This window comes from Trichechus manatus, unplaced genomic scaffold (genome assembly GCF_000243295.1).
Source record: "Trichechus manatus latirostris isolate Lorelei unplaced genomic scaffold, TriManLat1.0 scaffold00128, whole genome shotgun sequence".
NCBI lineage: Eukaryota > Metazoa > Chordata > Mammalia > Sirenia > Trichechidae > Trichechus > Trichechus manatus.
The window spans coordinates 5,548,897-5,575,917 of record NW_004444064.1 but is presented as its reverse complement, the minus strand read 5'-3'; the positions used below and the strand labels follow the sequence as shown (position 1 = coordinate 5,575,917).

The 27,021-nt window shown below is 48.9% G+C and overlaps 2 protein-coding genes across 3 annotated transcripts in view; one reads left to right on the top strand and one right to left on the bottom strand.

Moving 5' to 3' along the window:
- The window catches only part of HSF2BP (heat shock transcription factor 2 binding protein), a 169,767-nt gene extending 168,274 nt beyond the window's left edge, over positions 1–1,493 (bottom strand). Inside the window, exons 1-2 of the mRNA XM_004384865.2 lie at positions 1,327–1,493; positions 181–433 (exon numbers count right to left, since the gene is read on the bottom strand). Coding sequence (XP_004384922.1) covers positions 181–216 — 36 coding nt within the window. The 5' untranslated portion in view covers positions 217–433; positions 1,327–1,493. The remainder of the gene's footprint in view (positions 1–180; positions 434–1,326) is intronic.
- A 271-nt stretch (positions 1,494–1,764) lies between these two features.
- RRP1B (ribosomal RNA processing 1B) lies at positions 1,765–27,021 on the top strand. 2 transcript variants are annotated; one of them, XM_023739081.1, is made up of 17 exons: positions 1,765–1,961; positions 9,362–9,444; positions 11,263–11,320; positions 12,508–12,593; positions 13,178–13,239; positions 14,013–14,142; positions 15,255–15,319; positions 16,513–16,694; positions 18,709–18,800; positions 19,368–19,465; positions 21,051–21,070; positions 21,801–21,929; positions 22,518–23,257; positions 23,396–23,545; positions 24,547–24,610; positions 25,552–25,794; positions 26,642–27,021. In XM_023739081.1, the coding sequence occupies exons 1-16, from the start codon at positions 1,832–1,834 to the stop codon at positions 25,743–25,745; spliced, it is 2,283 nt and encodes a 760-aa protein (XP_023594849.1). In that variant the 5' UTR covers positions 1,765–1,831; the 3' UTR covers positions 25,746–25,794; positions 26,642–27,021. The 2 variants fall into 2 exon arrangements, with proteins under 2 accessions (XP_023594849.1, XP_004384859.1); XM_004384802.2 differs by lacking the exon at positions 26,642–27,021 and having other exon boundaries at positions 25,552–26,618.

Genomic DNA, 27,021 nt, shown 5'->3' with positions numbered 1-27,021 from the left:
CGCGTCCCCCCGTCCCCCCGGTCGATCCGTGCCGTCTGTGGAGACGTCTAGCTGGAGAAGTCGCCAGACCTCCACGACCACGCGACGACGAGTCGTTTCTGAGGTCGGGGAGGCTGTGCTATGGTACATGGGAGCACACGGCGACAGGTGGGACGCGCGGAGCCCGAGTCCATCACTGACCCGGCAGGCCTCCTCAGGGTTGGTAGCTTCGCCCATTGTAGCTCCCGCTCGCTCCTGCGCCTGCGCGGCGCCCTCTGCCTCCTTGCGCTGGAAAGCGCGGGAACGTGCTCGGCGGAGGGTCAGGTACGGACAGCCGCGAGGCTCAAACGTGGTCACATTTGCGGAGCACGGCTCGGCCCAAGGCCCAAGAGGTGGCCTCAGTGAGAACCCGCTTCGACTGTTTCCGCCTCAACCGAGGTTTTAATCTCGAGAACTGCAAAGCAGAAGTGAGACGCAGGTGTAAATGTCAAGTAACAGAAATCCAATCGCTAGCGAGGAATGCTGGGCAAAGGGCGGCTGCGTTCAAACGGGAACCGTGTTTCTAGAAAACTACCCGCGCTGCAAACTGCCTGCGTTCCTGCTTTCTAAACTCTTCTATATTTAGGGTTTAATCTTTCTGACAATTGGACTCTTCCAGAAGTCTACCCATGACAAAACCAAAAAAAAAAAAAAAATTTTAAAAACCAAACCCGTTGCATGGATTCCGAGTCATAGTGACCCTACAGGGCAGAGTAGAACGGCCCCATAGGGGCTCCAAGGAGCAGCTAGTAGATTCAAACTGCCGACCTTTTGGTTAGCAGCCGAGCTCTTAACCACTACGCCACCCTAATTAAAAAAAAATAAAATAAAACCTGTTGCCTTCGAGTCCGACTCATAGCGACCTTTTGGCTTACAGCCATAGCTTTTAACCGCTGTGCCACCAGGAGTCCGTTACCTAGAGAAATTATTTCAGCCAAATAAGTGAAATAACTAAGATGATCATAAATTTTGAGGTCACCTAGTCCATTAACTTGCCCTATACTGAATTCACAAAATATGGTTTTAAAATGTACCCAAAGTTATAACACAACTAAGATGCATTCCCTCCTTCTCTGATGTTAGCAAGAAGCCAACATTTTTCATAAATCGTGTAAATGTGTGGATGTTTTCCAGGCCTGACGCGAGCTGCGATAAAGAACGAATCCGTTTGCTCAAGGAAACCCCTACACTTGCGAGAACAGCGCAGTTTCTGCCCGGGGAATCAAAGAGCCGCCCCTCCGGGGATGTTTGGCCGAATATCCCGTTAAATCCCCAGGTGCGGCGCATCTTTGCCAATCTCAACTCTACCTAGTATGGCCCGAGGAGTTCAACACAATTAAAAACTCGGCTCCACGGTGTCGTGTAGATCCTGGGGAGCTGCTGATCTGGCGGGGTTTTTGTTAAGTGGGCTTAAAGATTCTAGACCACTTAAAAATAGCCATCCGGCTCTGCCTAGCCAAGACCAACCCTGGCTAACCACGCCGTCAACAGTCCTGAGTGCGTTTTGAGTTTTGGCAACCAAAGACCGCGAAGACGTAAAGGCGCAAAAGGATGACCCAATCCCAGCTGAGCGACTCGGCGCCGCAGCCAGGGCTTCCGCCGCACTGGCTCGCTACCACAACGCGCTGCGAGTCCGCGGCCACGCCTTTGTGACATCATCAACCTGCGCACCGGCCGCACACGCCGCGAGCCGGCCGCCAGCCCGGGCCGCTTCCGCCTTCTGCGCAGTCGCGTTCCGGGTGGCACCGCGGTGGCTGCGGCGGGTGGCGTAGGGGACCGTCTCTGAGCGGCCGGGGATGCTCCAGCAGGCGCGATGGCCCCTGCCATGCAGCCGGCCGAGATCCAGTTTGCCCAGCGGCTGGCGTCCAACGAGAAGGGGATCCGGGACCGGGCGGTGAAGAAGTTGCGCCAGTACATCAGCGTGAAGACCCAGAGGGAGACAGGTGGGCGCCGGCGGTCAGCGCGCCGCGCACATGGCGGGCCGGAGCTGGCTCCGGCGGCCGGGAGGCGCGGGGCCTCCCGCTGGGCGAGGCGCAGCCCTTGGGGAAAGGCTCGGGGGTGGTGTTGGCAGGCACGCGGGCAAGGGAGAGGGAACGGTACTTCGATTTCAGTTATGTGCAATGATTCGTTACATCCGTCGCGTGCTTCGGTGTCCGGCACTGTGGTGGCCGTTTACTTACTGTGTGTAGTCCCATTTTACAGTTGAGGAAACTGGGGCGGAGAAGGGTTAAGTAACTTTCTGAAAGCCACACTCAGTAAGCGCGGAAGCGAAGATGAGACCCAGATCTGATTACGGAGCCTGCACTTGGAATCACTAAACTCGGCCAGGTTTATTCTGCTGTTCCCTTCATTGATTCTTGCCTTCGTTTGACCAACACGTTTAGGGGCGGAAGGTACAGAAGAGGAGACAGACAATCCCTATCTGCAAAGAATTTCTAATAGGAAGCTAGAGGGGAAAAAAACAAATAGAACTTGGTATAAGAAGGAAACGGAAATCAGGTAATGTGATAGAAAAAAGGGAGGGAGGGAGCTCCTCTGCACAGGCTGTTCCAGGAAGGCGCCTGAGGCGTGATGTTCTGAGACCTGAAAAAAGACAGGAAGCCAGCCATGCAGAGAGGCAGGGAAGACCTGAGCCTGCCCTTAACGCCACTGCCTACGAACAGTGGATCAGTCGGTGGAAAGAAGAGTAAGTAAGGAGGGTGAAGGTGTTATAGGATGAAGTTGGAAATGGTAGCAGTGGCCATATCACACCGGGCTTTGTAGTTTGGATTTTAATTGCACGGGGTGCCATTGGAGGATTTCATTTACCTGATTACGAAGTATGCTCCTGTAAACCCTGGAGTGGAAACTACAATGTGCAGTAGAGATTTTATGTTGTACGAAAATAAAGTTTCCCATTTACTGCTGCTAGTAATGCTTTTAGGATCTGCTTGAAAGAAATAGGTAGTATCTGTTCCTTCACTGACATGCTTAGTTTCTTTTCTTTTCTTTTGAAGAGAAATAAGATGAACCAGAAAAAAAGTAGAATTTTATGGAAGGTGTGGTAGATAGAAAGGGGAGTGAAGACTGAAACTCCTGACTTCAATTCCCTTAGGGTGCTCGCTGAGAGATTTCACTAATCTTGTGGTTTCAGGTATCCCATATACACTGGTGGTTCCTGCATCCTGAATTTTCCTCAATCCAGACCTTTTCCTAATTTGAGCTGAGACAGGACTTGCATGCCTGGCACCTGGATGTCTCTCAGGCTCAGAATGCTCAAAACTGACTCATTTTTCTTTCCCCAAAACCTGTTCTCTTCTGCCGCTTCTCCTCCTCCGCCTTCTGTGCTATCTTATTTTAGTGACGGGTTCCCACCATCCTCTCATACTCCGGAGCTGGACACATGGTGTTATCCTGGACTGCTCTCTCTGCCTCACCCACCCCCAGTCTCACCCCACATCCAGTATCTCTTGGTTCTACTTATTTCTCCTCCTGAATTCCTCCACCCTTCATCATAAACCAAAAGAAACCCATTGCCATCAAGTCAATTCTGACTCAGCGACCCTGTAGGACTAACTAGAACTGGCCCATAAGGTTTCCAAAGCTGCAAATCTTTATGGAAGCAGACTGCCACATCTTTCTCTCACAGAGTGAATGGTGGGTTCAAACCGCTAACCTGGTTAGCAGTCGAGTGTTTAACCACTGCACCACCAGGACTGCCTTCCCTGAACCATAGACTCTCTTTATCTTATCAGGGCTAACATACCTGCTTATTTCTTAACTGATCTCTTTATCTCCATTTGTGTAACCTTTGAACCTGTCCTGCACAAACCAGCCCATATGGCAGTCTTCCTAAAACAAATCTGATCACATCATCTTTCTTGAAACTCAGAGTGTCCCCTCAGCTCCCGCCTAACTGCTTCCTGCTCCGTCAACAACACACCTCCACTCTTGCTTCTCCTGTTTGTTCAGCAGAGAATCTCACCCCCTTTCTGCTCCCAGCGTTCAGTTCAGTATCACTCTTCCCAAAGCCTCCCCTCATCAGCGCACCACACTCCTTATGATTCTGAATTCTGCAGTGTGCCTCTCTCGTAGCACTTAGCTGTACTGCTTCTTAATTAGCTGTTAATGTGTCATTCCTTCCCCCACAAAATGCTGTAAGCATCCCGCTGTTTTCTCAGCTGGAAGTCAGAGCAAGTCCAGCTGTAGAAGGGCCTGACCGTGCACAAGAGCAGCGTGTGGGGCTAAGGAATGGGTCTGAGTAGTTGGCCAGAAACAACCTGTTGCTCAGATCCCTTTCGTGACGAGGCCCAGGGTCTGCCAGATGCTAAAGTGATGCAGGGGCACGAGGCCGGTTGGATTGGACCCACTGCCTAGTGTCCAGCCAAGTAGGTGCCCATCCCGCCTAGAATTGCATGTGTTACTTGCTGTTCACCTCCATATCCGCAGTAGATATGCTGGCCTTCAGAGAATAACTCTGCCTAGTGAATGTCATGGTCACAGTGATAATGAGACAGGAGCACAAAGGTCTCTGCCCCAGCTACCAGTTGCTACTGAGTCCATTCCAACTCATGGCGACCCCATGTGTTTCAGAGTAGAACTGCACTCTCCAGGGTTTTCAATGGCTGTAGCTGCCATTACAATAGAAACACAAGTTTGGAAGTGGATTGACCTGGCATTTGTATCTTCTTGGCAAACTCAGTTCTTGTGTGTTGTTCTGGGTGTGATAAAGGAAATCTGAAGTTTCACTCTTGGTAATCACGTAGCTGTCCATCCGTAGGAAACCCTGGTGGCGTAGTGGTTGAGTGCTACCGCTGCTAACCGAAAGGTCGGCAGTTCGAGCCTACTAGGCACTCCTTGGAAACTCTGAGGCAGTTCTCTTCTGTCCTACAGGGTCGCTATGAGTCGGAATCGACTCAACGGCAGTGGGTGGGTCCATCAGCAGGATTCTTTATTCAGCTTCAAGCAACTGATGTTGCTCTGGTGCTTTCACTATTCATGTTGAGCATTCAGTCGTGGGATGATCACTGTCCTTGATTTAAGGTCCTCTTGCCCAGACCTGTTCATTCATATATTGGGCAAACATTTATGGGGCATCTACTGTGTGCTGTTATGTCCAGTCTTCTCGGTATTGAGGATACAGCTGTGAACAAACAGACGGAAATCCCTGCTTGTTCTATCGATTCTGCAACTTTTTTTCCCTCTCTCTCTTTTTTTTTTTTTTTACATTTAACATCTCTTAAAATCGGACATGTCTCACCGCCGGCCTTGTGATGGTTTTACTTGCATCATTGCTTTCTTTTTGGTGGCACACAGGGTGACAGTGCATCCTAAAATGGATGGTGTCCTGAACTCAGTGGAGCTGATGGAGGAATAAGTGTTTCTCATGCAGATAGGGTTAGGATTATCAATGGGCTGGTACACAGGAATGGTGGCTGTCACGACAGTAGGGTGGGCTAGAGTATCAAACATCACCCCCATGATCTGGGGACCATGCTTTCAGGAGACATCTAGGTCAATTGGCATAATAAAGTTTATTAAGAAAATGTTCTGCATCCTGCTTTGGTAAGTGGCATCTGGGGTCTTAAGCTTGCATGTGTCCATCTAAGATGCATCAATTGGTCCCAACCACCTGGAGTAAAGGAGAATGAAGAACACCAAAGACACAAGGAAAGTAGTAGCCCAAGAGACAGAAAGGGCCACATAAACCAGAGACTGCATCAGCCTGAGACCAGAAGAACTAGATGGTGCCCGGTTGCCACCAATGACCCTCCTGACAGGGAACACAGCAGAGAGTCCCTGATGGAGCAGCAGAAAGGTGGGGTGCAGAACTCAAATTCTAGTAAAAAGACCAGACTTAATGGTCTGACTGAGACTGGAGGAACCCTGGAAAGCATGGCCCCTGGATTCTCTGTCAGCCCAGAGCCAAAACAATTTCTGAGGCCAACTCTTCAGACAAAGATTCGACTAGACTGTGGGACATAAAATGATACTCGGGAAGAGTGTGCTTCTTAGCTCAAGTAGATACATGGGACTAAACGGGCAGCTTCTGTCTAGAGGTGAGATGAGAAGGCCAAGAGGGTCAGGAGCTGGTTGAACGGACACGGGAAATCGGGTGGAAAGGAGGAGTGCGCTGTCACAGTACGGGGAAAGCAAGTAGGGTCACACACAATGTATGTATAAGTTTTTTATGAGAGAATAACTTGAAATGTGAACTTCCACTTAAACTACAACAATAAAAAAAAAATCACCTTCCTTTGAAATGGCTTCTGTGCTCATTTCACGATGAGACTATTGGGTTTTCTCATTTCAAAGCTTTCTGTTGTTTACTCCGCCCACGTCTCATTTTCACATTCACGTCATTCATTTTGAAATAACTAAATCCGTATCGTCAGAAACGTAGCGTTCTGGCCCCGAGAAGAAAAGGCAGGCTAAAGGGCCCCTGGCATGAGACCACTCCAGGTGCTCCCCTTTTCTGAGTTCTGAAAGGTATTAAATAATGAGCATTTCTCTGTTTTGTTTTAAATGCTTCAAAAATTGGCACCTTTTTTTTTTTTACCAACTAAATTCCTGGTTGAAAACAAGTGATTATTACACAGGCATTAAAAGCAGATGTTTTCAAAGAAAAAAGCTTCACTAGAACGCAGATAGAGAAACTGAGACAATCATTATACTAACATCCACCAAGTGAACAGTGCTTTTACTCTTACAAAGTGCATCTCACACGTGCTCTTATTTACCCTGGCCACGGCCGTTACATGTATTGCAGTAGGAAACGGAGGCCCCAGGTTCATTGTCAGTTTTTTAAGACTGTACAGCTAGGGGTCAAACACGGGCTTATTTCGCGGTACTTTGCTGCCTCCCATAGAGATGAGACAGCTGGAATATGTGTTTGCAGCTAAATCTCTTTCCTGCGTGCTGTCTAGGGACTAGGGTCACCCTGTCACTTTGTCCAAATCTAGTTTCCCCTGATCAAAGTCTCAGTGTAGCACACACATTATACCTTTGCCTGTACGGTTCATGGGTGATCCAGAGACAGTGGGTATGTGTCGCCACTTACAGTCGGTTTCATGTATCGGTGCACTTACAAGAGCCATCTGCAAATAAATATACACTGTACTTTTTTTTTTTTTTTTTTAAGGAGCCCTGGTGGCCCAGTGGTTAAAGTGCTCGGCTGCTAACCGAAAGGTCAGCATTTCAACCCCACCAGCCACTCCGTGGGAGAAAGATGTGGCAGTCTGCTTCCATAAAGATTATACCGTTGGAAACCCTACGGAGCAGTTCTACTCTGTCCTGTAAGGTCACTATGAGTTGGAATAGAATCAACGACATGCAACAACAGTGTACTGTTTTTAAGTGAAAAAGGCCAGGATGCACAGTAATAGAATACAATGCCATTTAGGTGACACACACACACACAAATATGCATTTCGGGCATCCCTCACATCACGTCAGCGTGTATAAATGCATAGAAAAGGGTCTAGAAAGATCCACATCCCTCAGACAACAGTGGTTCTTCTGGGGAGGGGACTGAGATTCAGGAGGCAGTGAACAAGCCAAATTCTTGATTGTACGTATATATTTTTGTATATATATATTTGTATATATCTATATACAGTTTTTTTTTAATTGATAGTACAAATTTTTTTTGGTTAGAACTCTTTCAGTTACAACTCGTGAGACTCTCCAAGCCATACTAGTTTTGATGGGAACAGCTGAGGCATGGCTTCGTGCAGAAGCTCAGCCGATGAGCCAGAACCCAGTTTTTCTCCATCCTCATGCAGGCCCACCCTCAAGTGGCCAGGTGGCTTGGCAAAGCTCTGCACTTCATCTTCCCTTCCAGTCTACTGAGAGCTGAGACTCTGTGCCCTTCATCTTCCTTTCCAGTCTGGTGAGAGCTGAGACTCTGTGCCCTTCATCTTCCCTTCCAGTCTAGTGAGAGAGCTGAGGCTCTCAAAAGTCTGAGCAAAACCATCTTCATCCATGGGAGGGATCATGGGTCCATTCCTGAACCAATCCCGCTGCCATGGATAGGCCTCCCCTCCACCTGAGGTGAGCTTGCCCAGACCACTGTCTCCCCCACCCCCCCGACACAGAATACCCGACAGGGGTGACAGTACATGCAGCAGCTCAGCCAACACCACAAGTGCCCAGAACTCAAGCCTCATGCAGTATAAATCCTCTGTCGCTTCTGAGTTCATCGCTGTTTATGCCCTTCTAGTTTCCTTTATGGGGAGCCTTTTAAAATGAAAAGAGCAGGGCCTGTGGCCCCACTGTGGTAATTTCATACTGTCTTTTTTTACCTTTTTATTGAAACTTGAAATTATAAAAAGTACACTCATGACTCGGCTTTAGCGTTTATCAGTATTGGGCCCATTTTTCTAGTTTCTAATCTGCGTCTTCCCCCTTTCCACTGGCTTATTCTGAGCAAATCCCACCCACTCACTTCTTCACTTGCTTCACTGGGTAGCTCTGAAAGATAAGGACTTTTTTTTTTTTTTAACATTACATACCACTATCACACTTTTTAAGAAATTCCTTGAAGTCATGAAATACTCAATTTGTTGCGTTTTCCCAGTTGTCTCATAAATGTTAACAATAAATCAGAAGCCAAACAAGACCCAGCATCACCTTTGGATACTGTCTCCTGAGACTCTCAGACTCATCAGTTCCTATCGCCTTTTTTTTTTTTGCCCTGTGCAGCGTATTTGTTGGAGGGTCTGGGTTGTCTGTCCTGCAGAATCCTCCCCCATTTAGGGCCTGTGGATTGCATCCCTAGTCTCATTTAGCGTGTTCCTCTGCCACCTGTGTCTCCTGTAAACTGATACTGATCGACTTGCTGTGATTGGCTGGCTCTGCTGCTCAGGAGGGGCTTTGCCAGTCGCCTGGTTGCCTTGCCAAGGCTTTTGCCAGCAACTCAAGGGGCCGATTCTTCACACCCCCTTCAACTGGCTGAACGCCCGCATCTCTTGTAGGACGTGCTGTTTTATTTCACAAGACCAATGAAAATGTTGGTACGTGGGTGAGATGCTAGTTTAAGCAGGGAGGGCCACTTGAAGGGGAACTAACTTTATAAATGACCGGTTTGTGCGTTAATTTTTTACTGTTGCAATGGTGTCTGCATCCTGACATGGCTGAGATAATGAGGACACTGCCACCAGCCTCCTGCCCCAGGGCTGGTAAAGCTGTTGTCATTCTCAGGTGTCCGCTTTGCATACTTCCAGATTAAAAAAAAAAGCGCTTGCAGAGGGGAGAGAATCGAAATGTATGTGGTATTATTTTTACTGCTTACGTGGCAATTCTAAACTTGCGGAAGGAAATACGTAGACTTTAAAACTAGGTGTTGTGGTGTTTTGTTCCCTAGGAGGCTTCAGCCAAGAAGAACTTTTGAAAATCTGGAAAGGACTCTTTTATTGCATGTGGGTGCAAGATGAACCCCTCCTACAGGTAATATGCAATTCTCTTTGTCAAGTGACTGCACTTTTGGCGTGGATGGATGAAAGAGATTCGATCCTTTTGTAACGCTGTCAGTCCCCTCATCTGTTGTTGGGTACTGCCGAGTCCACTTCATCTTATAGCGACCCTGGAGGGCAGAGTAGAACTGCCCCATAGTGTTTCCTAGGCTGTAATGTTCACGGAAGCAGATCGCCAGGTTCTTTCTCCCACGGAGCGGCTGGTAGGTTCAAACCGCCAGCCTGTGGGTTAGCAGCCAAGTGCTTAACCACTGCACTCCCAGGGCCCCTTCAGTCCCCTAACGTACCTAAGCAAGTAGGTGACTGATCTTCTCACCTCTTGTCCGTATCGAAAGGAAAGGAGCAGTGTCAGAGTGTTGAGGTTAATTATCTCTTCAGGGAGTGGAAGATATGCATAAAGTATAGATTCGTTATTTCTCCATCCCAATTTTATAGCCCCCATGGTGGGTGTTTCTGTTACTTATTTTGAAGTTTCTGTTTCATCTTCATTTAAGTTTATTGTTTGTGGTCAAAAATAGCACAGAAGAGTGCTGGTCTAAGATCCTGGGACGGGGAGGCCAGGGCTCCAGCCTCACCACCTCTGCCACAGCTTAACCAGGTAACCAGGGGCAAGGCAGCCACCTTGCTGGCTTCTTTGTAAAGGGAGCAGCCAGGCCCTCGCAGCCAATGCTGCTTCTGACTCAGCTCTGTGGAGACCTGACGTATGGACTAAAATGTGTGTGTGCGCTGTGCCCCGTTTCCTGAGCCTGCCGAGCCCACCACCTCAACCGTGGAAGAAAGTGCTTTTCATGGTGTTAAGACAGCTTGATTTGGCTGCATGCAAGCTGACCTGCCTTTGTGGAAGTAGAGGGTCGGCCTGGGGGACACCACGTGAACACTTGTGGTGCGTAAGAGTTCATGGGGAGATTCCGCTTTTCTGATGCACAGCCTTGGCACCCCCAAGCCATGCAGTCCCATGGCTGTGTTTATTGCTTCTGCTCCACTAAACATATTTTGAGTAGGACGGCAGGGCAAAATATTTTTAAATTACATTCGAAAGTAACAAACTGACAGCTTTAGTGGAGGAAGGAAATAGATGAAGGGAACATCATTTTGAAGTCTGGGGAGTTCCTATAAAATGGGTAAGGGAAATTTCAGGCTAGGTGAAATGCCGGTACTACCTCTGAGGGTCCTTCTTTTCTGATGTAACCTCACAACGAGAGTTCTTCTATTGGACTCTCCCCACAGCAGAACTCAAGCCCCGAATTCTCCCCGCAGGTGAGTCCTGCCGTCTCAGCAGGCCGGGTTTTTCCTATTACAGCCTTGCGCAGGACAGAGCACCTCGAAAGACCCTGTAACCTCTTCTTCCCAGCTGCCCTAGCAGTCCCGTCTAGCGCTGGACAGGCCGTGGGTTTAGTCTTGTGGGACGAGAATCCCCAGTGTCCAGCCACTGTCGAGTCAGCCTTTTGTCTTCTGGGGCTCAGGTTATTTGGGGGATTGGATTAGAATCTCAATTTAAGTGCTAGTGTATTTTAAAGCAAGGAGCATTTGAACTGAGAGCTAGAGATGCTTTTTTAACATGCAGCTTGAAGAACTCTCAGAGGCGAATGGAGTTGACAGAGTAGTTCGTCGACATTGGGCGTTTCACATTTAATTAGTTCACACCCCCATTACTCATTTCTTAATGGAAGTGACATGGAAAAAGGAGGGACAGGTTTCCCGCCAGCAGGTGCAAGAGGACGCAGGCCACGGCGCTGTCATCTCAGCATTGCACCTAAGTAATCCCAGTGTTTTCCCCCACCCACCCCTGCAGGAGGAGCTAGCAAACACGATATCCCAGCTCGTCCATGTTGTTAACAACTCAGAGGCGCGTAAGTCCTGGCTTTTTCGTGGCTTTCAAAACTTCCTTGGTCATCAGATTTGGTAACTTCCTAGGAAACCTGCTCAGTACTGTGTCTCTCCCACCCACCAAGTGGCAGTCTTCCAGTGTGCTAACGTAATGTGAGGAACCTAGCGTTTGACAGTGTGTAGACAGACGGCAAGCGACAAGCTGTTTCCTGTTACAAAGCAGGATAAACTCCAATGTGGACTTGGCACAAGGGCGGAGGAGTGTCTTGTGAAGTCTCATACTTGACATCTCCAAGATTTGTAGAAAATTGTTTTAAGAAATAAATTCCTCCAGAGCCTCAGAATTCTCAGTTGTTTCACCCCCTTTGCGGTTGCGTGTACATACGCCAGTGTTCGCAGTAACTCAGGATGCTGGGTTATCCTCCCCAAGGTTAGAGCCTTGTATGGACGTCATTAGTAAAGCTGTAAAATGCCTTCTCTTTACCAAAAAGAATCAGCAAAGGGAAATGAATTAAGGTATTTCTGAGACGTTCAGGCTTGAGTACGTAACAAAGGAAGAAAAAGCCTGCAGAATTTGTTTGTTCTACTCCTCAGAACAAAACCATCCCGATGGTTTTAATAACTTTCAGGGGTTCTCTGAATTTTAGCAGGGTTTCAGCTGAGTAGTGATGAACAAATTTTTACACCTAGAATATGGTATAAGTTTGCAGATAGCTAAAAAGAAGTAAACCAGTAAAAAATCGAACAGAAAAATGTTTTGGATGAAAAGGCGCTAGTTTCCTGGCTCAGAGGAGATAAACAGAATGTTTTGTTCTGTAGCTCACCCAGCTGATGCCTCCCGTCAGACAAACAGCTGAGATTCTATGTGGGGCATATAAGTGTTCATCACAGTTCACCATTTTGGATGGATTATTAGGTGTAGGCGCGGTGGATCAGAAAATCTTTTGATTTGACTGGAAACATGGCTTAGCAGTGGATAAAGAAAAACCCTCCACAGAGCATTCTAACTGCACATGAAGATGATAACTGACGTCCTGTTGTTGTAATAATATGCTTTTATTTAAATGTAAAAGAAATTGTTGAGCATATTTACTTACTGGCCAAAGTTTCTAGATGCCCAAGATTCATTAATAGTTTCTCTCTCTTCATTATTTTCTTGCTGTATGGTAACGTGTGAAAACCGAGCACTCAAAGACTTTTGTCCCTGCAGAGCACCTGTTCATTCAGACCTTTTGGCAAACCATGAATCGTGAGTGGAAGGGGATCGACAGGCTGCGCCTGGACAAGTACCACACGGTAAGATCGGAGTGGCGTTTTATCCAAATTCACTTCAAAGGCCCGTGTGGAAAAAAGACTTTTTCAGTGTTTTAGAGACGATAGAAAGGTTCACTTCTGAAGCAGAGCAGGTTCCGTGCAGGAGGAACGGTACGTGCTCACAGGGATACCTCAAGGCTTTCTGTTTTGGTTCCTCGGCTGTTGTAGGAGTGGACTTGGGGGTCATTAAACCAAAAACACCAAACCCAGTGCCATCGAGTCAATTCCAACGGATAGCAATCCTCTAAGGACAGAGTAGAACTGCCGCCTAGGGTTTCCAAGGCTGTAATCTTTATGGAAGCAGACTGCCACATCTTTCTCCCATGGAGCAGCTGGTGGGTTCATACTGCCTACCTCTCAGTTAGCAGCCAAGCGCTTTAACCAGTGTGCCACCAGGGCTCCTGGGAGTCAGTAGTTACCATTATTGCTCTAGAAGTTCCATGTGATTATTGGGGATAGTTTCCCCCTCCTGGGACTCAGACTACACCAGTTGCCTTGTTCTCCTGCTTCCACTAAGCTGCTGTGATTTTTCTTTTCCTTCTGTAACAAAAGTCCTTTATTTACAGCTAATCCGTCTGGTCCTAAGGCAGTCTTTTGAAGTGCTGAAGCGAAATAGCTGGGAGGAACGGTTAGTAAACTTCGCGTTAGCATTTGGTAGCCTTAAAACTTTTAGGGCAACAGAGGGTTTGTCAGTTAATCAGCTAACATTAGTGCCCTGATCTAGGCCCACCACAGTTGAGTGCCGTGAGAAACAAAACCCATCTTTGCCTGTAAGGAACGTGAAACCCAGTAGAGACATCAGGTAGTGAGGTACAGGTAACAGCTGGCATTTTATACTGATTTAGTGATTACTTTTCTTCCTTGGAAAACGTTGTTAGCCTTGCTTTTTTTTTTTTAATATAATTTATTTTTGTTGAGACTGTACGCAGCAGCACATTAAACCGTTTCTGCGTAGACAGTGCAGTGACACTGATTTACATTCTGCGTGCTGGGCAGCCATTCTCACCCTCCTCTTCTGGGTTGTTCACCCCCATTGACATAAACTCACTCGCCCCTACGTTTCCTGTCTGATCTTTCGAGTTGCTGTTGTCAGTTTGATCCCATAGAGATAGACCTTGAAAAAGCATAATGCTTAAGGGCGACTTTTCTAGTTCAGCTAAACTATCGTTGGGTTTTAAGAAGACACTGGGGATATTTTTGGTGCAGGGTTTAAAGATTATCTCAGGGCAGTAGTTGCAGGGGCTCACCCGGCCTCCATGGCGGTTAGCCTTGCACCTGTGACTGTTCCGTGTTCGTTGGTCACGCAGTGCAGGCGCAAGACTGAATGGGACCAGTTTCTCGTGGAGAAGAGAGAAACACTGACGTGCTGAGGCTGACAGCCCGCGTGTGTTTTTTCCTCAGCCAAATTAAGCCGTTTCTAGACGTCTTAATGAAGGAGATCCTGCATCCTGAGAGTCAGTGTCCGAAGGGCGTGAAGTTCCACTTCATTGACATTTACCTGGAGGAGCTGTCCAAGGTGGGAGGGAAAGAGGTGAGAGAACGTGAGACATCCTGCTAGCCGTGCAGCGAGGCCGTTACTGACCTGAACAGGAGTTGGGGTGGCTCTCTGGTGAAGGTCCAGATGGGTTGTTAATAAAATGCTCTTTGTCAGCACTCCGCATGACTGGTGACAGCAGCAGCAGCAATTGATTCGGCCTAGAGTCCCTGGGTGGTGAAATGGTTAATGCACTCAGCTGCTAACCCTAAGTCCACTCCGGGCAACTCAGAAGAAAGGCCTGGCAAGCTACATCTGAAAATTCAGCCATCGAATACCCTACGGAGCAGTTCTGCTCTGACATATGGGGTGGCCGTGAGTTGACAGCACCTAGTATTTGTTTTTTTTTTTTTTTCCTTTTTAATCTTTTGGCCCAGTCATTCCCCTTCTAGGAGTGTGCTAGTAAGACACGTGGACAGAGACCAGTGATGTACATTGTAGTCTTATTTATAAAGCAGGCCTGGAAGCAGCCTGCACAATCCAGTAAAGAATTTGATAGCATGGGGAAATGCTCATGGTGGATTGAGTCTTTTTAAAGCAGTAGGAAAAAAGGCAGTAGGCAAAGTTGTGTAAATGGTATGATCTTCTTTTAAAGTATAGATTCATATGTGAATACACATACAGCTGGAAGGAAAGCATTTATATTATTTTTATCTGAATTTGGGGTTATGATTTACACTTATTTTTTCACAAGTGTTCTGCGGTGAACGTGTATTTTTTTATGTAAAGAGTATAGGTGTTAATATGAGAGAAAGAACTCTTTTGTCTTATACTTCCAGATAATATCCCCATAGAATGTCTCCATAAAGTAAGGCGTATGTGCATTGAAATCATATAATAACGCTGTCTGAACTGGGCAGGCTTCCTTGGGTTACTGTGCTAGGGTAGCTGGGTGTCTGGAAGTGCTGCGAGGTTTTGGAGCAGGGCTCTGAGTGTCTGTGGGTCAGCATGCAGAGGGCATTCTGGACCGTGTGAGAGAGGCGTTACTCAGTCTGATCCCACCTGTGTGGAAGTGCAAACGGTTCCTTTTTCGAGGACGTGCCAGAAAGAATAAAAAGCTTTTTTCTTTTCCCTCACTTTTTCTTTCCCATTTTGTTTCTAAATTACAGCTTCTGGCCGATCAGAATCTCAAGTTTATTGATCCGTTCTGCAAAATTGCTGCCAAGACTAAGGAGTAAGTGCTTCGCATGTGGGTTTTTACTGCCTCGTTTGGTACATAGCTGTGGAAAAGCAACCGTTGTTTTCCATGTGGGGCTTGACGCGAGAGACTGCAGTGGTTATCCAAAGCTAAGCGTGACCACGTTCTTAACTCCACGAGCACAATATCTGAGGCTTTCAGAAAGGAATGGGCTCTTCTGGGTTTGGCCCCAGTGGTTCCGGGAGCCAGGCCCTCACGGTCCTCTTTGGTTCTTGCACACACAGAGCCCTGTCTGCCATCCGCCTGGCCCCGTCAGCAGCTCGCTGTTGGCTTCTGGTGGCCACAGGTGGTGAGCAAGCGCATCGTGCTTGGGGGCACAGCTGCTTGCTCATGTGATGCTCAGTCAGACCAGTGGCCTAATGGGAAGTGCAGTGGCGCTCTCCGCTCCTCTTCCCTCAGCGCTCCTCAAAACACCACAGCCCAGGCCACTTGACTTTTCTTTTTATTTTATTTTTTTGTTATACTTTGAGTGAAAGTTTATAATCCAAGTTAGTCTCTTATACAAAAATTTATACATGTGTTGTTATGTGACCCTAATTGCTCTCCCCATACTGTGACAGCACACTCCTCCTTTCCACCCCTGATTTCCTGTGTCCGTTCAACCAGCTCCTGATCCTCTCTGCCTTCTCAATCAGCTCCTGACCCTCTCTGCCTTCTTGTCTCTCCTCCGGACAGGAGCTGCCCATTTAGTCTCATAAGTATCATTTTATGTCCCATAGTCCAGTCTAATCTTTGTCTGAAGAGTTGGCCTCGGGAATGGTTTTAGTGCTGAGTTGACAAGAGAGTCTGGGGGCCACTCTTTCTTTCTGGGTTCCTCCAGTCTCAGACCATTAAGTCTGGTCTTTTTACTAGAAATTGAGTTCTGCACCACATTTTTCTCCTGCTCCATCAGGGACTCTGTTGTGTTCTCTGTCAGGGCGGTCATTGGTGGTAGCCAGGCACCATCTAGTTCTTCTGGTCTCAGGCTGACGGAGTCTCTGGTTTATGTGGCCCTTTCTGTCTCTTGGGCTACTACTTTCCTTGTGACTTTGGTGTTCTTCATTCTCCCTTGCTCCAGGTGGGTTGGGATCAATTGAAGCATCTTAGATGGCCGCTCACAAGCTTTTAAGACCCCAGACACCGGGCCACTTTTCTTAACCCCCTTCTGTGTGCTGTGCTTCCCTCTTCAGCCACACAGTAGTCCAGACGATCGCGAGGGGTGTTTTTGGAGTCATGGTGGCTCAGTCTCCTTTTGTACCTGAAGAGATGGTGGAGGAGCAGAGAACCAGAGTGGGTGACAGCAAGCTCTCTGAAGAAGAGATCTCTGAGAATGAGATGTCATGGAGAGAAACAATCAGCAGAAAGAAGACAGGTACGAGAATTTCCTTGAAAGGTCATATTTTTCCCGGGTAAAATCCTCGTCAAACGCAGCGATGCTTTTAATACATTTGGTGGGGTGTCACTGAAAACAACCTAGAATTCACAGAAGATGGCTCTGCCTTGGGGCGCTGCCTCCCCCAAGGTGAAAAGCGGAGGAGTAGGGAGACTCCTGTGCCCGTGGCAGGGTCTTCTGGGGGCCTGAGTCGAGTTACACTGTGACCCACACGCTTCTGTGTCTCTCAGGGCCTCGGGGCTTCCCTCCAGGGATTTTGTTGTTGCTATTGCTGTTGGTTTGGGGGGCCGGGGGGTTGGTGTGTTTTAAGTATCCTGATGTGGACTTGAACCTGTACGAGTGCCCTCTAGGGAAGACCTGAGATTGATAGTTACACTCCAAGCGGACACCACCTGCTTCTGTAGCTCTCGGATGATCTCACGACTTCCTTCAGCTCTTTGTCTTTGGGTGTTTAAATATCCACTGGGACTTGCTTGCAACTACAGCCCCTCGAAGCTCTGTCAGCGATTTGCAGCATCTCGGTGCTAGCATCAGTTGTAAGGCTAAGTTAGAGGATACCACACTTCAAAATATCGTACAGCCAGGCTAGAGCAGAGATTTCAAAAACTAACGACCCAGGGAAATTTAATAAAATTGAAGGAAAAAGAAAAAGGCAGGATACAACATTATGTAGGAGGAGCCTGATTTGTTTTAAACATTTGTATGTGTCTAAAAAAGAAGATCTGGAAAAATATATACCAAAATGTTAGTAGTTAGCCCTGGGTGGTAAAATTATGGGTGAATTCTCTTTGTACTTTTCTGAATTTTCCACAATGATCATATGTTAATTTTTAATCAGAAAACACACAAGTCTTTAAAAGAAAAAAGAAATAATTCTGATTTTAGATGCAGTGTAGGTGGCAGAGTCAACGAAATGGCATTGAGCGAATTCTGTGCAGTCCTGGGAGCAGTCTCTGGGCCCCTCCTGCTTGCCACATGTTTGTCGGTCTGAATCAGAGACCTCTCACTGTTTCCCATTTGCAGGTCCAAAGATCTCCCAGTTTCTTCATCAGACGCTTGTTGAGAGCCTGCTAGGGTAGACCCTGCTCCGTCTCCTCCAGGCCAGCCTTGGAGCCACTCCATGAGTGAGCTCACAAGTCACAAGAGCAGCACAGATGGGAGAAAAGTCGGGAGCTCTGACTCACGGATTTTGTCCCCTCCTTCCTCCGCTACTGACACTCTTGGAATTGTTTTTTTAAATGCTAAAAGTCAGGTTCATATAAACTTACTGCATTTCCTGAAGCAGCCACGAGGAGCACAGGTGGCACAGTGGTGAAGCACTCAGTGGCTAACCAAAAGGTTGGCCGCTCAAACTCACCAGCCACTTCATGGGAGAAAGACATGGCAGTCTGTTTCCGGAAAGCTTACAGCCTTGGCAACTCTGTGGGCAATTCTACTCTGTCTTGTAGGGTCTTTGTGAGTTGGAATCAGCTTGATGGCAATGGATTTTTTGTTTGTTTGGAGGTAGTATGTGAAACGTTAGTATTCTGCTTTAATAAGCTTTTACTAAGGTCCCAAACTTTTATCTGAAACCAGGAACAGACTCCTAAATTCGTTCTCCCCCTTGTCACAGTCAAGGACAGTGTGTGCCCTGACTCACTGGCCAAGTCCGTAAACTCTAGCACTTCCCGTTCACCTCCGTGTTGACAGGACGACGTGTGGGGTGGAGGAACCCTGGAGGGGGCCGGGAAGTCTGCGGGTTAGCTCTGAAAGTTGCAGGCCACGAGGGTAGCAGAGGCACGTGTGTGGCTTCTCCAAACCCATCCTCGGTTCCGGGGAATGAACAACCAGAATACCTTTGGGAAATTACAAGTATATTTGTAGATTTTTCCTCTGTCAAGAAAAGCACTTTTTCAGGAAAGACACTTCGTTAGGTAGTGGCTCCTTTGGAGTGGTCCTTGCTGTGTGAAGTCCTTTAATACGAAGAATTTTGTCTTTGGATGTGTTTTGATAGCCCTGGACAAACATCACGCAAACGATGGCATCAGCGGTGACAGCGAGAGAGACAGCGGGGGCGCCTGTGAAGACCCTGAGCCACTGCTCCAGGTCGGTGGTGGTGGTGCTGTTCGTGGGCCGTAGAGTGCTGTGGATTGGCCCAGCCGAGTGGGTAGTGGTGTCAAAGCTAATTCAACCGTAAGCTTGATGCTAAAGTTCCTTTTAATCCCTTCAGTCACTGGAAAATGTCACCTTCCTCCTAATGAGCTCATTTGAGACAAAAAAAGTCAAATATGATGGAATTTGCAAAGTTGTCAGTCCTCAGTTTTAATCCCCAAGATCTGCCCAATTCCATACAACAAAGACAGCTTCAGTGATAGTCTTCAAATAGAAGAAAGTTTGCTGTGCTACCAGATTCAAATTGAAATTTTAGATTAAACTAAAAAAGAAGTACACCCAGATTCTCCCAGAAATGAAGAAAACGTGAACCTTTGAAAGATGCAGCTTACATTTACGGTTACTAGGTATCACACGCGTGAGTTTAGGCTGTTCTGTTGCTGAGTGCTTCCCGGATGCTGGGCTGAAGATTGTCTGTTACGGTGTATATGATCTATAAGTGGCCTAGTCAAGCAGTGATGCTTTGCTACAGATTTATGTTTTATTTTTCTTTTTACATAGTTTGACTATAAGGCTGTTGCTGATCGGCTGCTGGAAATAACCAACAGAAAAAACATCCCTCCCTTCAACAGGAAGTGTCTCTCTAAACTAATCAAAAAGTAAGTGATTGGATAAGAGGGTTTCATCTCATCGTACACATTTGAGTCCAGTCCTTTCATTTATCCCAGGGACTGGTGGCGCAGTGATTAAGAGCTCGGCTGCTAACCGATAGGTCGGCAGTTCGAATCCACCAGCCACTCCTCGAAAACCCTACGGGGCAGTTCTGCTGTGTCCTGTAGGGTCGCCAGGAGTCAGAATGAACTCAATGGCCACAGGTTGGTGGGTTGGTTGGTTAGTAGGATTAGCTCTCACTGGGCTTACCCTTTTTCTTTGTCCTTTAATGTTTTTATTCGTAGCAATGTAACGTATGCAGATAAACTGAAAGGTTTAGTGGAAAGCAGCCACCCCCCAGCCTCGAGTTTCAGTCTTCAAACGCAGCCGCACTCAGCGCTTTTAGCTGCCTCAGCATGACATTTAGAACGGACAGATGGGAAAGTAGCCGTGTAAATGTACCGTCAGGGTGGTGGCTGTTGGTGTGCTGTTGAGATCAGTAAGGATTTAGTTCCTTGACCTCTCTACCCCACCTTCCTACATGGCTGTGTCGAACGTGTGGTGAATTCATAGTCCTTGTTGATGTCATGACCATATTCCCATGACTTTGCCGCAGAGCCCTGTGGCGTGTTGTGCTCTATGGCTGCTAAACACTAAGAGTGATCACCTTGTTTATATGAGCCAGGCCCTGTTCTGAGCATTCGACATACATTAAATCATTTCACGGTGTCCGTAATTTGCACCGTTCTGTAGGTAGGTTAACTGGGGTACAGGGAAAGTAACTAACCTGCCCAAGATCACAACTATTAAAGGGCGGGGCTGGAGCCCTCCGCTCCCCTCCCCACCATGCGCTGCTCTAGAATCCACGCGCTTCACCACCACGCGACTCAGCCTCTGTGTCCTTGGTTTTTGTTCTCATGCACCCAAGGTATGTATGAGCAAAACACTGCTTGGCTTTCTCCACGTGGTAAGTGAGGGAGGAGAACTGAATGTAAGTCTTAAAATAGCAGTCTAAACCATTTCTTCCTTAAGAAGCAGATCGGGGGAAAATGAATTTCCTCAGTTATATCTGGGTGTGTGAGGACAGAGCCTTTCGATCAGCATGTCGCTGATGATCTTGACGATAATTGAGGGCAGTTTCATCTTTCAGTTTCTGCCTTTGCTTTCTTGAATGAAGTCTCTTCTCTCACTTCCCCTCCTGGAAGAAAAGCAAAGGGAATTGACAAACACGCAAAGACTGTGTTAAAAGTTAACGTGTGTGTTTGTGGAGGTCGGATTTCTTTATCAACTTTTTTATCATTTTCTTTTTAAAAAACAGCTTTGTTGACATATAGCTCCCGTAGCACACCCTTCGTCTAGTCATCAGTTGATTTTTTTAACTGTAAACTTTCTTTTAAATGTATTATTTTGATTATGGTAAATACATAGGCAACAAAACATTTGCCGTTTCTAAAGTCTTCACGTGTTCAGTCCAGTGAGTTAAGTATGTTCATCGTGTTGTTTAACCACCGCCGTTAACCGTTCCCACATTTTTCCACGGAAGCTCAGTGTCGCCTGTCGTTACAAACTTTTGTCTGTTTTTCCATTTTTCAGATTCCAAGACCTTTCTGAAGGTAAGGAAAGCAGCAGATTATAATCCGTGGTGTTCTACGTGAGTACGGGCCCCTCGAGGACATTTACACGAATACTGAGAACCAGGATTGAAAGTCGTGTTTTGCAGCCGTCTAGGAAGCAGTGGTGGCCCTTAGATAGGAAGAGGCCATCTGTCACCCCTGCTGAGCCTTAGGCGGGAGCCCCTGAAGTAGCCCCTGAAGTAGTACAGGAGCTTCCCCCTCAGCGTCTCAGGGACCCCCAGCTGAGCCAGACCCGCCTCTGCCTGCAGACAGTCCTCTTGTTTGTGGGTGATGCAGGGTTGGTTTTCACCAGCCTTTCAACATGCTGAATTCGTATTCGTTCAGGAAGGTTCTGACTTGATCCCTTACGAAGAGAAGAGATTTGGTCTCACAGAGTTCCTTGCATTTTGCTGTTTATGACCAGTTATCCCTCCCAAGGGAAGCTGCCGTCTGTAAACCTAGTCATTCCTTTGACCAAGAAAATGATCCGTTGCCACGTACACCCTGCTTTGGCTGTGATGTTTAATCGCTTGCCTCCTCAGTTGAGAAATCCACGAGGCTTTTTATGTCTGTAATTCCTGCGTCAGCTGTCAGGTTTGGGTTGGAGACATAGTGGAGTATAGGAGCAGTGAGGTAGAAATTGGGGTTCAGGATTTGCCTGGGTGAGGGCGCAGGGGCCGAGTCCTGAAGGTCTCAGAAAGCTGACCAGCTGTGCTCTGGTGTCTCGCAGGCAGTGTGTCTCAGCCCGGTTTTGCTGAGGACAATTCTGCTGATGAAGACGACCATGCCGTCGGTCAAGGAAGGAATAAGAACAAAGGAAGTAAGCCTGCAGAGAAAACCCATCTGGGAAAGGAGAAAGGTGAGCTGCAAAGCTGGGAGTGGCAGCGGCCAGGCCTGGCTGTGAGGTCCCGGAGAGCTCTGGAGCCAGGGTCTTCACAGATCAGGTGCAGAGCGGAAAGCTTTAGTTCTTCAGTGGCTGGAAAGGAAAGGTATTTTTCAGATGTGTCTCCATTTTCTGCAGCACCCCCAGTTCAGCCTCCCCAAGCTAAAAGCTTCTTACCCTTAATGATGTCTTTCAAGAAAAAAATGATGAGTAAGTGTGTAGGGACTGCTAGACAGACACGACTCCTTGGAGCAGTGATTTCATTACTACTCTGAATCTGGTTTTTACTGTAAGTTTATATTAGATGAAAGAAACCCTTTTGGCCCTAAAAGTCAGTTGCTATCTAAATATTATTTCCGTTCGGTTTATGCTGAGGTAGGCATGAGGAAGGTTTCCAGTCACGGTGGTGCATGGGAAGAAATGGGACCAGGTGAGAAAACGGGGGGGCTCAAGTGCACCATTCAGGAAGACAAAGCTTTCCTGGTGGTAAAAGGTCATCAGCAAGACCTTACCGTCTCACCTTGGCTTCAGGGTGCTTGTTTATTGGGTTTTGTGTCTTTCTAGGAAGCAAGTTCTTCCGTACGGAGGAGGAGGAAAACGAAGGCAGTACTCAGAAGAAGAGAAGGAAAAAGAAGAAGAACCATCTCCAGCTTGAAAATTTGGGCTCAGGGGACAAAACCACGTCCCCAGACCAGAACGGGAGCGAACCAGAGGAAGGGCAGAGAAAAGACCAGAAGGTTCCAAGCGTGGCTGAGACGGGAGCAGAGGAAGCCACCTCCAGCATTGTGGAGGAGGGTGGCTTGGAGCATCCCCCAGCCATCCCCCCTTGCAACAAAAGGAAACGGCCCAAGAAGAGGAGCCTGAGGGTCCAGGAAGGGGTCCCAGGATTACCAGTGCCACCTTCAGAGGACGTGACTCCAAGCGGCCCCAGCAGTGACTGTGCTCAGGAGCCGGCCGCCCGCAGTACCCCAGCAGGTGGCGTCCAAGTCCTGAAGAGGAAGCGGAAACTCGGAGCCCTCCCGGTCAATGGCAGCAGCCTGTCTGTGCTGGCCTGGCCTCTGCTGGGGAAGCAGAGCCCTCAGACCAGCCCGGGGGAGGGAGAAGATGGCCACCCTGCCCTGCCCCAGGGCATGAGACTGAAGAAGAAGAAAGTGGTGCCCAGCAGCCTTGACCTCTGTAACCTCTATGACCCATCCAACCCAAAGACCACCATCTTGAAAAAGAGGAAGAAGGTGAAGGAGATGCTGCACTCGGTGGAGCACAATGGAGTGTTGGAGGCCAAGGCCAAGCAGGTCCCTGTGCTGGTAAGGGGAGCCCGAGGCAGGGGGTGTCTAAGCTCTGGCCGGGTCTCACCCTGGGTTTGGCTCTGTTTGCACTCCCTGTGTGCGTGTGACGGGGGTGGCTCTGTTAGGTGACCTCTCTCCTCACCCCTTGCTCAATAGGGAAATGGCGGCACATTCAGCCCCTTGAAGAAGAAGCTGAGGGCGGAAAACGACTTCGTGAAGTTTGACACCTCGTTCTTACCAAAGCCCTCGTTCTTCAGGAAAGCTAAAAGCACCGCTTGCGCCTCCTTTCTGAGCCCCACCGTCCAGGTACGTCCCAGCTCAGTGGCGTCTGCAAACCTAGGTGGCACACTGGAGCCTGCCCCTGCTCCGCCTCACAGGGCGTGCCCAGGGACCGAGCAAGTGGGGCCTAGGTGCTGGTCTGGGCGTCACCAATTCTTCTAAACCACTGCACTCTTGGCAGACCCCGAGGCCTCTGGGTCCTGTTCAGGGGTCAGGTCCCCTGTGCCGGGCCACACTAGCGTTGCTGGAGATGCAGGCTGGCTCTGGGGCCCCCTTCTCAGCCGTGCAGTCTGGTCGAGACTGTTTCTGGGTAGTCTGGTGCTGCCCCTGTAGGATCCACAGTGAATGGGCTGTGGAGGTGCAGATTCCTGACAGGGATGCTGTGGGAAGAGGTGAAATCTCTCTTTCTGGAGAAAACTTAGAGAAGAGAGAGGGGGGCCCTGGAGAGCCCTGTCTGCATGGATTGGGAGAGGAGGAGGTGCCGCCGAGGAGACGTGGCAGGGCGGCAGAGCCATGGGAGGGGTGCACTTGTCTCCAGAGGCCCAGTCAAAACGTAACCCTCTGGGACGAAGCGTGTAGGAGTGATTAAAGCATATCCTGACAGTTTTTCAGTGAGGAACGTTTCCTGTTCTTCAAGGGCTTCAGACACCATGAGTGTGCTGTGTTCTCACTGGGAGCACGGGTAGAGAACCATGAGGTTGGTGACGAAGCGGGTGGCTGCACGGTGACAGCCCTTGTCCCACCAGGCTCACAGGGTCGCTGTGGGCTCCCGCGTGCCTGGGAAAGCGCTTGGTGCTGAGGGACCTGTGGAGGCGGGATCAGCATCCGGCTGTGGCAACAGTGGGCCCGTTGGCACTTGCACTGAGCGTGTGGTTAGTAGACAAGTACTGGACGCGGCGCTCTTTGCGGGGTAACAGGTATCCTGTGTGTTCTCCGGGGAGAATCTAAGTCAGACAGCGCGGCCACAGAGCGAGCCATCAGAGCCACCTCTGTTATATCCGTATCACCCCTGTTGTTTTCTTCTGCAGTTAAACAAAACCCCGTCCAGCTCCAAGAAGGTCACCTTCGGGCTGAACAGAAACACGACTGCGGGTGAGTGTGGGGTTTGCATTAGGAGGTGTTCCATCGGGAGCACAGGCTCTTCTCATGGCAGAGGGTCTCGGAGGCCCCTGGAGGGCAGGCACCACCCACCAGGCAGGCAGCTGTGGAGTTCTGGGTGTCTGAGGCCACAGAGCTCCGAGCCCCTGCTGGCTCCTGAGTCAGAAGTGAGCTCTCAGTGGGGGTCCGGGTGGGTGAGGAGTGTCTGGGGATCTCTTGAGGGAGCTGGTAAAGGTGATGTGAGAAGCCATCTTCCCAGACTACTTCAGGCCATCTCACTGAGAGGCTGGCTGGGATGGTAACGGTCTGTCAGGTGTAGCTGTCTCTTGGCTCAGAGCAACTACCTGCTGCCTGAGGGAAGAAGAGGGATTAAAGCGTGTGGCGAACTTTTGAGACCTGGCTGCTTTTAGGGACCACAAGTAAATGGGTGGGTGTGTGCGTGCGTGCGTGCGTGCGTGCGTGCGTGCGTGCGTGTGTGTGTGCAGAGGTACTATCTGGCAAGGACCTGATACGCTCAGCCCCACCCTGGGCCAGTGAGGCCTGGTCTTTATAGCTGGACAAGATCGGGGAGACAGACCCCCTGAGGAAAGACTTCTCCTGCAGCCTCTTTATTCTGGGGTTTACTGATTGTCCGTGTTCCTTAAATGCTTCCCCCTCACAGTTTGTCCTTTCAGGACGGGCCCCCACTGAGGACTCCCCACAGAATCTGTTAGGGAGGAGCCTTGAGACCTTTTAGGCCCTCAGGGCCAATTCCTTTGGGGGAGTAACTGGTTCCTGTGGGGTGGCCCCCCACTTGCATTTCCCGAAGTGCTCAGGAGTGAGCGGGAGTGGTGACGGGTCACTGCCATGGGAGAACCAGCCCTGGGGGACACACTGGGCAGGCTGGACGGAGAGGTCATCCGGTTAACGTGGGGCCTTGTTTCCCTCTGGGGCAGAATTCAAGAAGACAGACAAGAGTATCTTGGTGAGTCCCACAGGCCCATCCCGAGTGGCCTTCAACCCTGAGCAGAGGCCCCTCCATGGGGTGCTGAAGACCCCCACGAGCTCTCCCTCCAACACTCCCCTGGCACCCAAGAAGGTGCTGGCCACCCCTCCAAAGAGAAGACCCACCGCCATGGATTTCTTCTGATGGAACAGCAGGACTTCTTTTTCAAGACTGCTTTTGTACAGAATATGCTGTAAGTTATAACTTTTAAAATGTGGGTCCTTTTTTTATTGTTTTATAACTTCCCGTAAACTGTACACGGAAGGGCCTGACTGTGAGCTGGCACCCGCCATTGCTCCACCCTGCCCCCGGGGCGGGGAAGGGCCGGGTCGAATCTCTGCCACCAGCACTGAGCTCGCCAGCGTTCCACTGCGTGGGCACCTCCAGCGGTTACCGTGGCTGCGGTTACCATGGCTGCGGTTACCGTGACTGCTGCCTGTGAATGGAGTTGAGGAGAGCACAGGCCCATAACTGTCAATAAACTGATGCTGTTAGCACAATTCAAGTATGGAATGTCATTTCCTGCCCAGCTCTCCCTGTGTGGGGAACTTCGGCCCTCCTTTCCATGTTCCCCGAGCCAGCCGGTTTTCTGGCTGTATTTAGTCTGTCTGACAATGCTGCTTTTTAAAAAGCACGGAGGGCTTTGTTCGTGCTCAGTGGGCATCTGCCAGTTGACCGATTGGGAGGATTCTTCTTAGTGAATCAGCAATACCGTAGTTTTTACTTGTGATCAGCTGGGGGTCATGTGGGGGAGCCTCAGTCTTCAGGCTGTGTGTCCTCCTCCCCCTCTGCTGTGCGTCCCTCCCTGCTTTCCTACCTCTACGGCACGCCCAGTGTCTTCACTGGGAGGGCCAGCGCCCCCCTCGGCTCCACAAGGACCATGCGTCCTGGGCGCCGAGCCCCTCTGCTGAGGTTTGCAGTGGTCTTGCACCGAGCTCACTCGTTCTTCAAGGAGGGTGTCCACTTTCTCCTTGATATGTAAGCAGCTGAACCGAGGGCCTGAAAGACCCGCATCCCCGAAAGTCTCTTTCCTGTCTTAGGTTAAAACGAAGCCCTCTTGAGACATGCAACAGCATCTGAAAACCTGCCTTCCTCTGAAACGCAGAAAGTTGGCAGCCTGTAAGAATTTTCTGTGCATATTGACTTTCTATCCTCAAAGTTTTATGTCAGTACTTATGTGTTTATAGCTACTACCTTTTAGCTAAAATACCGAGGCTTGCACTAACGGATTTTTATCAGGTTTTTCTACTTTCAGTTAATAACAAGAATCAGGGCTGGGAAGGTGCTCGGACCCTGGTTGGTGAAATGGAAAGGTAATTTAGAGCAGCACTTACTGGAGAATGTGTCCGTTTAAGGAAATGGTCTGTACCCTGGGCCAAAGACATCAGTAAGAGGCAGGTTCCAAACCCAGCTCGGGTCA